Genomic DNA, 15,635 nt, shown 5'->3' on the forward strand with positions numbered 1-15,635 from the left:
CCATGCAGTGTACTTTATAAAATATGTGACTCACAAGGGAGAAGTAGTGCTACAAACCAAGCTCTGTTGCTCCCCTTTTCTCCTGTGATGTAATTTGACAAGACCGAGAGAGCCAGACATGCTATGTTAACTTTCAGTAAATTTGAAGAAAAATGTGGTGTTCGGTAAAATATGGGAAAAAGTTGCAATCTTTAGTAACTAAGATATAGCTTTCAGACTTGACAAAAGCAGTAAGAGATTTCCCAGTGAACACAGACTGTCTTATCTGTTGTGTTATTTGGCTTTCAGAGGTCTGTGCTCAAGTTCCTGCAAATTGTTCATATTGACTGTGCTGTTCATCTGGCATCTCATCACATTACACCTCCAACCCTCACCTGCAAAAGCAAAAGAGTTCTGAATTTGACACAGATTTGTAGAAGCCAGCTTTCCAGTGCATATTAAAGATTATTTTAAAAACCTCCTTAGCCCCGGTAGCCCAAACTACTTAGGATTAATATAAAAGTGGAATTTGATATATTATAAATCACTTTGAAAATCAGAAAGACAGTAGCTGCAATTCATTAATATTGCATTGCAAAATTGTTTTGCTGTTGACTTGGACAGACTAGATGATCATCCTGGAGCCTGTGAGGACTTTAACATGAGTCATTCCAGCTGCTTGTCTGCTGGTACTTAATATCTCTCTTCATCTGCTGGTACAACCAGCAGACATTCAGATGTGGAAACAGTGGTAAGGTAAGAGATATAGTGGCAAGTTTTTGTAAGGACTTCAGTATCAAAGAACCTCACATGAGCTCTACATTCTGAGCTGAAAGTCATGCCACTGGAGTGAACAGTAACTATTCTGTGGCATAACTTGGTACAGAAAATTAGGAAAATGCAGAGTGTTTTAGTAAGGAGGGGTCATCTGATTCAACAGATCTTCTCTGGCTTTTCCAATCTCCTTGCTTTTTCACTAAGATCCTGAATTCGTCTCTTCAGAAATAAATTTAGATCTATACTGAATTTACTGAAATACACTGTTTAAGTGTCATTCCTTCCAATTTTCCACAGCCTGTCTCCCTTTCTCTTAGCTTAAGTGTTTGTTTGTTGCTTAATACTAAAATACATTATCATTTTGAATCAAAAGACATTATATTTTCAAGGAATAGACTTTTTCTTGTTCATACACACTTCATCTGTGAAACCAAAAAGCTGTTATCCATTCATTTTAAGTGCTGCAGAATTCTACTCAAGTTAACTTCACTTCTGTTTTTCTGATAAGAGATCTTTCTTTTAATCAGAGATGTGAATCACATCACCTTCTTTACAGCACTCATCTGATGTTACATCCAGTGCACTTCATCTTCTTTTCTTAGAAGTGTAAATGGCCTGTAGTGCAATAACTACTACAGTTTATTAATTATCCTATTTGTCTGGCCCAAATTGAAATTGTGTTGTGTAAAACACAATAATAGGCACCATTTCTGTATCTGTTCAACTTAACATTTTAAGATATTTGGATGATGCTGAATTGCAAGATGCTCTAGATCATTGACCTATTTTAATTTCATGTGGTATCTCCCTGTCATTCCATCTTTATGCCAGAATTATTTCTAGCCCTGCATAAGCATTGCTGAGAGGTTTAGTAAGGACTGCATATTGCAATATGTGGCCCGTCTATACAGAAACATAGGAATAACTTCTCCAAAAGCCCTTCTAGTCCAGGATCCTGTCACTGTGAGAAACTGGTAACTGTGGAATAGTATAGAAACATGTTAATATTAATTATTAACATGTTAATCTCATATTAATATTTTCCTCAAGTACTCTCAGCCTCCAGCATCTACAGTTCCAGAGCTCCCTCGGCCAGAGACAGTATCTTCATATTTGATAACCCTTGTCAGATTTTATCCTTCATCTGTTTGTTTAATCACTTTTTGATCCCAAATAAACCTTCCACATTGGCAGTATCCCATGTCAGTGAGTTCCACAAGCAAATGTACATTAGGTGACAGGGTGCCTCTTTTTGTTCATTATGAACCTGCCATTTACACATTTTTTGGTACCTTCTGGTTGTTTTGTTACGTGAACATCAGAGTAACTGGTCTTTCTTCATCTTCTCCATACTGCTCGTGGTTTTATAGAGGTTAATGAGAAGAATTTTGTCTCCATGACACAAAATTGCTACACAATAATGAACTGATATTGAGCAGTTGAAGAGAGAATTTACAGTGTAATAAATGTTGTAGACCACGTTTCACTTTTCTGACAAAACCACTGATAGAGTTAATAAATAAGGGTTAAAAGTGAAAATGAAAGGACACATTTTTAGCTATTGTCTAATAATATGCCTTATTTTATAAATCAGTAACCTCTTGTATTGGAATGGTATGGCTTACTATGACTATGAAAATAATATATTGCTTTTCTGCAAGTAGACATGCAGGACTGATATTTCAAGAGAAGACATTGACTTCATCTGCAAGGCCAGGGCATGAAAGAAATTAAAATAACAATTATTGATTTTTTTCCCTATGCTAAGAGAAACATTTACCAGCTTTACGAGGGGGAAAGAGCAGATGTTCAGCAAGAGAGGAGAGGTTTTCAATTTTAGCAATAAGACATGATAATTTTTGCAAAGAACATTTCTTTACAGTTATATCATCCTGAGATGGGAAAACAAGTCAGAAGACCAAAATATAAATAGTGAAAAATACCCAAAAATGGGTATTTTTATCTTGCGAGTATACTGGATTTTTTTTTTTTTTTTAGGAGAGGGTGAACAAACGATTCAAAAGATTCAGCTTCTTTCTAGTTTGACAGACTAAGGTGCGGTTGTGTTAAAGAGATTGAATATATACTTGTCACATGACTTTTAATTTGGACATATGCTGAACTATATTGCTGCACTCAAGTCTACCACCCTCAATTTCAAAAGGCCTGAAAACAGCAGGACTGTGGAAAGATGCACCAGACAAGCCAGACAGGACATTGGGACAGGATCAGGGCTGAACCCCTGACAGTCATTCAGCTTCATTGGGCTAACAAAGTGAAGAGATTACTTTTATTCTCTTGGCAGAAAAAGCATCACTAGTCTTTACAGAATATACAAACTGCTATGACACATTACTGAAATGTCACTCTGCAGGAATCGTGGGAACATAGGAACGTGAAATGTTAATGAGGAAGTCTGTTTTCCAAGGCTATGCAATTGGTTGCTGTGCTTTTTAGTGCATGAATTCAGAGTAATCTACTACTTAAAGCCAGAAATTAGGGGGAAAAAAGATAATCAGAAAAGGGTTATGTAACAGAATGCCTGCAAATGCTGGGATCTCCATTTGATGTCCTCTCCAAGGGTGCTGGAGCCTCTTCAAACACGGTCACTGGCATTTAGGAGGAAGACTTTTCTGACTGGTCTTGTCCTGTCCCTTGTAAGCTGCTGCAGCAACTTGCAGCTGGGTCGTGGAGCCCCAAAGCAATCCATCACCCGCAGCACCACAGCCCCCAGTGAACTCACAGTTAGACTGGGCTGCAGCAGCCATGCATTGCAAAGGAGAAGCCAATCCCTCTTCATGGTACTCAGATGAATAAGCCATAAACCTGGTGTGAATTGATGAAATGGGCATCTTAGCAACAGTACTGGTTGATTTGTCTGAGGGTCAGAAGGTTCTGCAAGACAGATCTTGATGGAGTGGCTTAAGGTTGAGCTGCATGAGGTTCAACAAGGCAAAGTGCTGGGTTCTGTGCTTGGTTCACAACAACCCCATGCAGTGCCACAGGCTGGGGGAGGAGTGCTTTAAGAGGTGTTCCGTAGAAAAAGACTTAGGGGTACTGGTCAGCAGCAGCTGAACATGAGCCAGCACACGCCCAGGTAGCCAAGAAGGCCAATGACATCCAGGCCTGCATCAGAAATAGTGTGTCCACCAGGAGGAGGACAGTGATTGTCCCACTGTACTCCACACTGGTAAAGCTACACCCCAAATCCTGTGTCCAGCTCTGGGCCCCTTGCTCTGAGCTACTGAAGTGTGTCCAGAGCAGGGCAACAGGGCTGGTGAAGGGTCTGGAGCACAGGCCTTACAAGGAGCAGCTGAAGGAGCTGGGGTGTTTTTGTCTAGAGAGGAAGAAGCTGAAGGGAGAATTTATTGCTCTCTATAACTGCCTGAAAGGAAGTTGTCGTGAGGTGACAGTTGTTCTTTTCTACCATGTCTCAAGAGAAAGGATGAGAGGAAATGTCCTTAAATTACACCAGGGAAGGTTCAGATTAGAGAATAATTTTTCTCTGAAAGAGTGGTTAGGCACTGGAAAAAGTTGTCCAGAAAAATGGTGGAGTCACAGTCTCTGGAAGTGTTCAACGGGCATCTGGATGTGGCACTTGGGGACATGGTTTAGGGGTGATTATGGTGATGCTAGATGATCTAGAAGTAGATGATTAACTAGATTATGAAATAGACGATCTTTCAGGTCTCTGACAACCTTGGAAAGTCTGTGTGATGATTCCACACCTGTGGAATAATCTGTGATTATTTCTTATGCCTTTCCTGGCCTGTGGCTTGTGTCTTATCTGTGCAGCCCCACATACCCCTTGTGCCTTCCATATCTCTGTGGGTTGGCTTCCCCAGCTACACCCACTGTCATCTGTTTCCAGCAGGAATACAAGGCTTCATTTGGTTTTCTCTGTAAGAAAAACCATTCTGTCTTCTCTGTAAGAAAACCATTTTCTCACAATCATCAGACACAAGGTCTTGGATTACTATGGCAGCTGGGCCATGAGGTTGGAATAGTGAACATTTCAGGGTATAGACTGATATATTTTTAATTGGAAGAACTTAAACTCTAAAATTAGAGGCCCTGCTTCAAGACTAAGACATGATCCTTCTATAGAAGGCCTAGAAGATTAATGTTTGCAAATAGATTAAAACAATGTTCAAGGCCAGCTTCTCTGGCACCTTCCAAAGTGCTAAATTCATTGAAAAGATGGCTGCTTAAAGTGGTGAGAAGTGTTACTAACATTGTGTAGTGGAAAGTGCAACATTTCATACATGGGACATTGTGGTAGTTTTTCCTTAGAAGAGCTGCTTTGGAGAACACAAGAGCTCACTGATTGGGCATAGCAGTCTCCTCCCTGTGGACTGTTTGCACTTTGCAGAGGCTAATTCACCAGGTTTTCCAGCCCAGTATTGCTAGTAAAAGCAGCTAGTGAAAGCTAGCTAGAATATAGTGAAAGGCTGTAGCTGGGCAAGGGTGTAATTTCATAAATTGGCATTTGGAAGTAAGTTCTTAGGTCTGTATTTCTCTGGCAGTACAATTCTAAATAAAACAGAATTGTGATGTTGTATGGTATTATGGTGATTATGCAGCTGCTTTCAGGTAAGTATCAAGAAAACCTACTCTAATTTGTGTACATAAAATAGTCATACAGCTACATTGTGAATTTTAAAGTGGTAGCATATTAAGTTAAAACTCTAATGCTTTTAATCCTGTCATAACTTTAGCTAGACTGAATATAAAGGCTTTATTTAGGTATAACTGTAGCCTGTACAGCACAAAACCATTTGAAATGTATGTGTATCAAGCAGCATTGAAGTTACAGTGTGCATGGCAGGGGCTTTACACTGCAGAATACTGGTGATACCTGAGAGCTTTGTAATAACCTGCATTTCTTATTAAAGGATATGCTGAAGGCATCTCTTTGAAGCACTCAGAACCTTTAAACTTTGGTCAGTGAAGTAATGTTCTCATTCACCGGTTCCTCTTGGAAAAAACCTCCTAACCTTGTTGAGAGTATGGCAACAACAGCAAAAAGGCACCCCACCTCTCTTCACTGCTGCTATGGCACAACCCTTGGGCACTTGGACTCTTAAGATAAAAATCAAAAGAAGCTCTCAACAGACACAATTTGTTTCAGGCACCCTGCAAACAGTTGTGTCAAGTCCTAGGCTTCAGTTGAAAAAGCTCTGAAGTATGTGCTTCACTTTAGGCATCCAACTAGCAGAGCCCTTAATGCTTTTCTGAGCTGAGTGAGTGTTGACTCAGTAACCACTGACTTTTAATAGAGAAGGAAACATGCATTTTGAAGAAATGCCTTTGGCCCGTACTTGTGATTTTGGTGGAACTGACCTAAAGTGCAAGGTGCTCTAAGACCATGGGTAGATGCACAGTGTGCCATAGATGGTCAGTGTCGTCAAGGTTATCTTGTCTTCATTGCAGTGCCATCTGCCAAGAAGACCACCCTGTATATACTTTTGTTGATACCTTGAAAGGCAATAAATTCTATCTTCATAAAGATGTTGAGGTGTTTGAAGTAACATGAATGATAAGAGATGGATAGACCTCAGGACTTCTCAGTACTGGTCAAGTCCTCTGTCCAGCGAACTTTTGTGCCTTCAGGGACATAAATGGATACAGCTCCAGGCAAGATGGTCTGGGAAGAGCACCAATGAGCCCTGTGCCTCATGCTTACCTGTAAACTGAATTCTTGCTGTCAATACTAACAAGTCAGTCTTGCTACAACTGCCAAGAGAGACAGCTAGGTGTGTGATGTTACAGATCAGAGGTGATGTTCCTCTAGAGGAGATTGTCGTACATTTTCTTGAGTGGCATTAAAAAGTCAGCATAGAATCCTACCAAAAATAGACTGGATCTGTAGTGAAAAAACATAAGAAGATTTGAAGAGTGGCTGGGGATTTTTTAAATTGCTTTTTCAAAATCTCTTGATTTAAGATGTGACAAAAAAAAAAAAGTTAGTCACGTATTTTATTGTCTACGGCTTTCATTAATTTTTAAGGGAATGAGTCAAAGAAATTGCTGAACAAAACCAGTAGCAGAGGTTATATGATGAGCAGATGTAAGAGCCATTTTAATATTTAATGAGACCAAAACGTTCTCATCACTAACCATCTTTCATGGCACTTGCCTTTTGAATGGGTGTATGTGGCTGCATGTTTCTAAAGGACTAACGTTTTTGTCTTTCTAATTAAAATACCTCTCAAGACTGGCTTAAAATTGGTGGTGTTTTGGAAGTGTTTGGTTGTCATGTCAGTTTAGGTTATGATAAGGTGGGAAACTGAGTGTTTGGTTGCATCTCAGCATATTGGTGTGTTCAAACTCCCCACATAATTGAGGGGCCTCTCAATCAAAGTTGATGAGAAATACCAAAGCACAGAGCCTTACAATCAGTCTGTCTGACAGAGAGATAAACTGTTAACATAGAGACAAATGGGCCAAATTGGAAAAAACACTTAAAAATGTGTATTCATTCTCTATCAGTGCAGTGCACAGGAACTGGGTCCCTTTTTAAATGGCTTGGATACCTGTGCATAGTGACCTGCATGGAGTCAGAAGCACATCCAGTGTAGCCAGGAACTGAAACTGGGAGACCTGCCTGTCATTCAACAACCTTTAAAGTAATATTTCTCCATCACTCACAAACATCTCATGTGGAGAGAGAAGAAAAAGGGCCTCATAATAAACTAAGTCTATGAACATTTTAGCATTACTTTCTGTTTCTATGAAATCAGTAGTGAACATGGATATCACTGCTGATGAACGTGTAGCGATGCACAGGACTGAGCTCTCATAGCCATTGCTGTGTCTGGTATGCTGCACTAATACTGAATTGTTGACAATTCAGTGTTATTGCAGCATTACCATAACTGGTAATGGATATCCTGTGTGATTTAGAGATAATGTTAACCCTGACTGTTGGGTTTTTCTTCCATTTGCTGTTTGAACATGAGAACAAGAAGACCATTATTTGTAACAAATGTTACATGGAAAAGGAGAAATTATATTTTGAATTGACAGAATCTTGAAAGGGTAAATGTGGTTTCATAACTACATATATATCAGAAAGGAAAATGAGTTAATCAAGAATAAGATGTCCTTGAAAAAGCTTTCTTTTTTTTTTTTTTCAATCTTACTTGGAAATGTTCTCACCTTTCATGGTATAAAAGTAACTAGCATATCTGTGTATCCGTATCACAGTATCTCAGCAGTTACACTGCTTAAAAATTACTTAAATAGATTTCTTTATTGATGCGATCCAACCAGAATAGGACATGCCAGGAACAATAAATTGTTTAGAACCTGGAAATCAAAAACTTCAAAAAATTTAGATTAAGGTTAGGAAATCTAAGTCTAAGGAAGTTTAATTTTCTGGGGAAATTTAAAAATGTTCTGCAAACTCTCATAAGTGACCTTCTCAGTGAAGGTCCCATTCAAAAGGAGTTGATTTGAGGTAGGAACCTGTTATCTTACAAGTTGTTTATTATCAAGGGAATATATCCAAAGGACTGGTGTGTTTTTTTGTTTTTTTTTAATGGACAGGGAAGTTAACATGGAATAAAATAATTTGATATATTAACTGTGGAACTTAACAAGAGAAAATAGCATTTATTCAAAAAATAGCTTTAATTCAGTCAAAATTAGGATATTCAACCATACAGATCCAATCCTACCATTTCATACAGTCATACCACGTTGTCTTCAAGTATTTCAGTTGATGTTGCATAGTTTCTAAGAGAATCATCTTTCCAGATTTCATTTAATGAATCTTTTTAGTTTCTTGAGTGTTAAAATAGAGAGTGAAACTGGCCTAATGCAAAGTTGGCTGGTAGTGTAATATAGACTTTCCTGTTCCTTAGGTAGGGTGTGCCAAGTAAACATTAAAGATTAGTTCAGACTTCAGAAACAACATCTTTTGAGATTTTTGTTGAGGAACATATTGTGTGGTAGTGATTGTTGCTGAGGGAGAGGAGTTGGGACCATGAATCCCCATTCTTCAAAGGTCCTCAAAGTGAATATTACCACATTGAAAAAAAAAAAAGAAACCACAGATTCTCCATGTTTATTGTCATCAGACTGTCTTGTGAGGGTCTGAAGAAACTATTTCTAATCTTTTTTTTTTTTTTTTTCTCAGGTTGGGGGTCACACCATGCTGCCCATTCGTTGGATGCCTCCAGAGAGTATAATGTACAGGAAGTTCACCACAGAAAGTGATGTCTGGAGCCTGGGAGTTGTATTATGGGAAATCTTTACTTATGGCAAACAGCCATGGTATCAGCTCTCAAACAATGAGGTTTGTGTATTATATTCTCAAATTGAATTGGGAAAGCTGTTATGCTAATTATTGGTGTAGCTTCTCTGGAAAAAAGACAGCAACAAATTTATTTCTTAAAGAGCAGTTGGAATTTAATTTTTTCCTTTGCATAGCATAAAGTCTGCTCTGGGAAGACCATGAAACAATGAAAAGGACCTTAGCTATCTCCTGAACAGATGTATCATACACGGTATTGTTTCAGAGTGGTTGTCCTGAACCACAGACAGATTAGATTGAAGTAATCAAGATATCTCAAGATATCTCTTGATTTCTAGGCAGTCACAAGTATCCCCCTTCCAGAGATTAGCCACAGTGATACTCAGATGTTTGCAGAAGGTAGAGAGAAGGAGAGGCATTGATGCTCTATGAGCAGGTTGAAAATTTACCCTCCCTCTGAGGTGGTAGCTGGGTAGAGAGAGAAGCTATGGGATTAATTCCCAGCTCCAATTTCCTTATGTGTGGAGTGGTAAATGTGGTAAACTTAACACGAGTGAAGTGATTGCTCTTTGACCACTTACATTACAGTGAATTTTCCAGATTGTATACTGCTGCTCATACATCTGCCTAGAAAAGCAGTCCTTTTCAGAGACGGCTGCATGGCAGCCACCAGTGAGGCTGCTGTGGTTAAAGTTAACTCTTCCATGGGTGAACTCTACGTAGCTGGCACAGCTGATCCTTTGCTTGTGATTTCTCATAGGTGATTGAGTGCATCACTCAGGGCCGAGTCCTGCAGCGACCTCGCACATGCCCAAAGGAAGTGTATGACTTGATGCTGGGCTGTTGGCAACGGGAGCCTCACATGAGGCTTAACATCAAAGAAATCCACTCCCTCCTTCAGAACTTGGCCAAGGCATCTCCAGTCTACTTGGATATTTTAGGCTAAAGTCTCCTAGCATTTCTTCTTCTGGGCTGCGGGAATGAAGGTGTTCAACTGCCGCTGAACTACATTAAAATGTGTTCTTAACTTTGACAGTATTAATGACAAAGTTACGGAGAAGCTTTCAAAGGGCAAGCAATGTGTGCTTCTCCATCTGTAGACACAGTATTGACTTTTTAGACATTACCAAGATGTATCTTCTCTCTTTCTCTCAGTTTCTATCTTTTTTTTTCCTTCTCTCCTGTCTTTCTAATCAATTTGGCTTCTGCATTATTGTAACTCTGCATAGACAAAGGCCTTAAAAATCCAATCTGTTATATCAGCAGACTCTTCAGTTTGCCCACCACAACTAACAATGCCTTGTTGTATTCATGCCTTTGATGTGGATGAAAAAAAGGGAAAAATATATTTGACTAAAACTTTGTGATTTCTGCTGTATAGCTACTGGGAGTTTCTATGGATTCACCTCATTTTTTTTTTGCTTCAGCCTGTGGGTGGAAAAAGAAGACTGGTGTTCTGTACATGAAGAATGTTCTTTGCAGAGACAAAGCCAGATAGAAAGAAGACACTCTTGTGTGACACACTATCTGGAGGACCTTGGGAAATCAGGTGGCATCCAATCCTACATGAAAACACTGAAGTTATTTGATTGAAGACAAGAAAGGGTCTAGCCATTTCGCTGAAGAGTCTTTCTGAGGACTTAAGGAATTGTTTAAGGAGGTGCTTTGCCAGCACCATTCATTGCCAGAATCAAGTGAAACAAAATAAGATGCTGCCTGCACCGCACGCAATTGTGTTACAACATGATAAAGTAAACACATGCCCTTTTTTTGTCTTCTAGTAGGATATTGTCATGCCACTGGTGTAAAAATGTTCTCCAGCTAGTCATTTTTAGTAAAGGCTGAAGCTAGATTTAGTTACATACAATATTAATTTCAAGATTACATGTTGGAACTAAGGATTTTGATAGGACAAACTACAAATGCTGAGGCAGGTGTATCTTATGCTGTGCTTGTCCAGCAGCATATTCCTTCCTTCCTTGATCCTTTCTTTTTTCTTTTTTTAACCGTGCAAGCAAAACTGTGCATGGTCTTTGTCGATTAATGCCCTTTGTGCAGAAACAATCACTCATCTCGTAGTACACCCTAGTAGACATAGCAAACTCATAATGATATAACCTATATTTCATTAGAAGGGGCTAATGGAGGACATTAGCCATGTTAAAATGCCTTTACAATGTTATAGATATTATAGGCTGATATAACATGAATAATCTAAAGCACGGAGATCACTGGTTATGTTTGAGACATAGCAGGGGATAAAGATCTCTAGAAAAAAAAAAAATTTACTCTGTGGTTATGGCTTGCTATTCAGAGTGCAAAGATTCTGACCTCAGCGTCATTTTTGTATTGGTACTATTGCTGTCATAACCAACATAAACACTTTATTAAATAATTTATTTTTGGTTGGATTGGCATTGTATGTGTACAACATTTGCATGGCCACTGTGTTGATGATCGCTGCATGAGCATACATGTTGTTTTTCAAACTAGAAGTTGACAATTTGAAATTTAGAGCTAGGATTATTTTTAATATGAATTCTTACAAATGAAACCTACCTTACCTATTCCTCAAGACTTCTGCCTCCCTCTGTGAGGGGGCGTTATTGCAAAAAAGTGATCTTTCTTTCCATTTTCTCTTTTTATTATTTCTTATTGATATGAGCCAGATCAAAATAGTCCATCTTCGTGTTGGGGATATTTTATTTAATAAATTAAGCATTTTATTTTTGTAAGTGTTCCCATAGCACATTTAATATATAATTTGCTCGCATGTATTATTTATTGAGGCACTTTAAGTTTTTCCTTCAGAAGCTTTTAGAGCTAGCTTTTAAAAATTCTGAAGATTTTCAGAATAAAACAGTTCACTGGACACTGATGAAGTTTTACCCTTCTCAATGTCATTGAAAAGGCAGCATTACAAATAAACATGACAGTGTAACTATAAAGCCATACTCAGTATTTCTTTAATAAACTAGATATAATTTCTTAACTGCTACTGAACTGGAAACACATAAAAAGCCAGAGGAAGATTCCTACAAAATGGGCCTTAAGATTTTATCTAGACTGTCTTGGAAGTTCTCACAGAAAACTAGAAAAAGACTGAGCATCCAGTGAAACCCATTCTCTTGAGAATATGAATGTTATATTTTAAAGGAATTTGAAATTGATCTTCAAAATAACAGTGGTGGAAAAGAAAGATATCAGAGTCCTCTTACTGTGCAGTGGGAAGAGGGTGCAGTTGGTGGAGGGGGCTGCTAAGTTTCTACCTGCATATTCTGTCTTAGTTTCTTCTGAGAAAAAGGCATCTAAGATGATGCTTTTACTGTAAAAGAGTCTCCAGCCCAAAAGCAAGCAGGTGTGTTTTACAAGCACTGAAAGAATGTATACCAAAAAACCACAAGACCCTGAAAATGTACTTAGTGGCGTCTTCTTTTTGGTTTACTAGTGAGACTTTTAGAGTCATTTCAGAGAATAAATAGTATTAAAATGCATTGTGCAATAACATAGCAGTTTGTTAAATTTCTAAAGGACCAAATGTTCTACAGAGCCACCACCTATAACCTTGACCTATAACATTAATGTTCTTGGTAGTGCATAAAATGTATAATCACAGTAGAAAAGCTGTAAACTGTAGCTATACATAGTTTGCGTTTGTTCATGAAATGATGGGTAAGTGTAGCAGAGTGAGCAGAGAAGAGGAAGAAATATGTTCAAATCACAATGAAGGGTGAGTATATGTGCATATTCATCATGCTTGCACTGTCAGGTAAATTGTGTACACTAAGTAATTATGACAATCAGGCTCATTTAAAAAGTCTTTCTGGACATAGGACTTTCTGTGCTATGAACTGACCATATATATATATATAATATGTGTGTTTGCATATGGCATATATATATATACACACACATAGCATATACATGTATGCCTATGTCTGTTGTATTTTACTTATATATGTGCAGACATGCATGCACATTATGTATGGACTGTGCGTATATGTATAAATTTACATACACCTTTGTTATTACAAATTATGATTAGAGTGCTATTAATAAATTGATAACGTCTGCTGAGTAACCAAATTTTTTTTCTTTTGATATTTCTTTTTCTATATTTGTAAGATTCAACTTTCTAACTGGTGTGCAGCAGAGGCAATGCTAGAATGCCAGAGATTTAACAACGAGCACTTTTCTTCCCCAGATGATTGCAGAAAAGCATTTCTTCCATTCCCATCTCACTTGTTGATTTTCACAATGAAATTAACAGATAAGCTTCCAAGCTCCAAAAACAGAGTTTGTTTTACTGTCTTTTCTGGGTTTGTGCTCCTGTTGTTTTATTGTTCTAGTACAATAGTGCAGCTCCATTAGCATTTTGCACTTGCCTGCAGTAACTAAATAATTCCAAGAACGAGCTGGACTATTCCCACTGCAACATGACTTGGAGAACAAGAACACTGACATTCAGGAGGAATAATAGTAGCATTCTTCGCACTCTGTCCTTCACTCTCAATAGATCTGAAAAACTCAGAACTGACCGTGGAGAAAGACACTTGTAAAGCAACCGCATCCCATGATGCCTGATGGAGTGTACACTTTCTAAAGGACTGCATTCATTTTGACCTGTAAAGCAAAATATCTATATGTTGTCTACAGGTTAATAAGTAACTGCTTATTTTTGATCTTGTTTTTTTTTTTTTCTTGCTATTTTTTATCATTTTCTTTCCTTCTTTCTCTTTTCTTGTCTTTCCTCCTTCTTTCCTTCTCTTTTATTTCTTTCTTTCCCTCTCTTTTTCTTTCTGTCTGTACCCTCCTCACCTTTAAAAGAGATTGTGGTCAACGTAGACTTTTACAAAACACTTTGAAAAGAAATTAAATAACCCAAATGACTAAGGTATAATGTATATGTGCTAGAACTAGTCCGCATTTGGGTTGTTGCGGCCTGTAACTGAATTTCCAATACTGCTATAAAATGTGGGGGAGGGGAGAAGGGAGGGACTGGAGAGGAAGTTGGGTTGGGATTGCTAAAGAGAGATGAAGGTTTTGATAGCACAGGAAGTTGTATCTTCTTTTTGTGAGGGCTGGAATAAACCACTGCTTCTTTGAATTAAAGGTCCTTTAGAGCCTTAGTTAAAACACCTTTGTTTGGGCAGGGTGGGGGGAAGTGTTGTTCATCACAAATATGAAGCAAAAAAAAGAAAAAAGTCTAAATGTTGCAGGGAAAACACTGTGAAATTCACAACAGCAACCAAGTGACTATTTTGCCATCTTTTAAACATATGTCTCAGGAGAAGAAATGGGAAATGATGGGTGTGTTATTTTTCCGTCTATGCATTCTGCACAAGATCTGTGGGGATTTTTTGTTTGCTTGTAGAAGGTTCTGAGTGATGACTGGCTGATGTTTTATAAACACTGAATATTTGAGCAAAGATTATGGAAGCTGCTAGTAAGTGAGGCCATTGATTGAAATATGTGAGAAAACAGAACAAATCAAATCTATCCAGAGGCCTAATTCTTGCAGCTTATGTGTATCTTTCTGTAACTTGTAGAAAAGCACCTAAGAATGTTTTATATACAAATAATTTAATTTAACATTTATGTTTAATTGAATCACCAATAGAGACAGAATCAATTAATTATGAAATATTTGTCCCAGCCCTTCTCTCCACCTATAATTTATGTGTATATATTCTAGATATCACTCCGTTTGTCACTTTAGGTAAAGAGGAAGATATCTACATACAAATATAAATCTCTATATTGTCACCAAATTGTGACCTGGTGTGTAGAGCTATCTTTCTCCTTTCTTTTTTTTCCTTTTTTTAAAAAATTTATTTAATGTGATGTCTCTGTGGAAATATTTAGTGGTTCTTGTTTTGCAGTTTGTTACAAGTAGTCATTGCTTTAAAACTTTCATTGCATCTTGGCTGATTTCAAAGTGATGCCTAGGTATCAGTGTTAAAAGTTTTGTTTGTGAATCATGTGACCAGCTTCTCTCAACATGACATGGAAAGTCTCTTGTACTACAGTGTATTTAATAAAAATGATGTCTTACAATAAACAATGTCATCCAAAAGAAAGATAAAATTATTACTTTAAAACACTAAAATTTTTATGTGGTGTTGTGTGTTGTTTTCTGTTGTTTGAATGCCTTTATTTACATCTATTCTTTTTAGGATGAAATGAAGGAAACGTTTGGTATGCTTAGAAGCATGGCAAGTTTGCACTCTAAAACTGCAAAGCAAAAGCAGCTTGCTGAACTCGTAGTTCATGGAAGAGTTGACCAAAATTAATAGGACTAAAGAATGGCCACCCTAATGGCAGACACATTTTTTTGGTCTTCAGTATCCAAAGGAAGGTCCTATTTGAATTCTTGTTCATTTGAGCAACTGGCATCAAACACCTGCTTATCTTCTAGCAGAAGCAGGCCTTCAGGTATTTTCTGGCACTTTCCTAAAAGTGTCCTTCAAACTGCAGCCCTGTTAAAAATGTAGTTTTTTTTCTTTTTAACTCATGTTAGTCTACTATGAATAGATTGTGAACAAATATATCATTAAATCCAAGTACTTGGTTAAGATTCAGAACATAGACAATCAAAGGAAGGTTCAGCAACTTTATT

General features: G+C 37.8%; 1 protein-coding gene across 2 annotated transcripts in view; it reads left to right on the forward strand.

Moving 5' to 3' along the window:
- The window catches only part of NTRK2 (neurotrophic receptor tyrosine kinase 2), a 199,018-nt gene extending 183,893 nt beyond the window's left edge, over positions 1 to 15,125 (forward strand). For both annotated transcript variants that reach the window (XM_063181050.1, XM_063181051.1), the window contains 2 exons: positions 8,900 to 9,058; positions 9,777 to 15,125. In XM_063181050.1, coding sequence (XP_063037120.1) covers positions 8,900 to 9,058; positions 9,777 to 9,962 — 345 coding nt within the window. In that variant the 3' untranslated portion in view covers positions 9,963 to 15,125. The remainder of the gene's footprint in view (positions 1 to 8,899; positions 9,059 to 9,776) is intronic.
- Positions 15,126 to 15,635: the final 510 nt, after the last annotated feature.

This window comes from Melospiza melodia, chromosome Z, assembly GCF_035770615.1.
Source record: "Melospiza melodia melodia isolate bMelMel2 chromosome Z, bMelMel2.pri, whole genome shotgun sequence".
Taxonomy (NCBI): Eukaryota; Metazoa; Chordata; class Aves; order Passeriformes; family Passerellidae; genus Melospiza; species Melospiza melodia.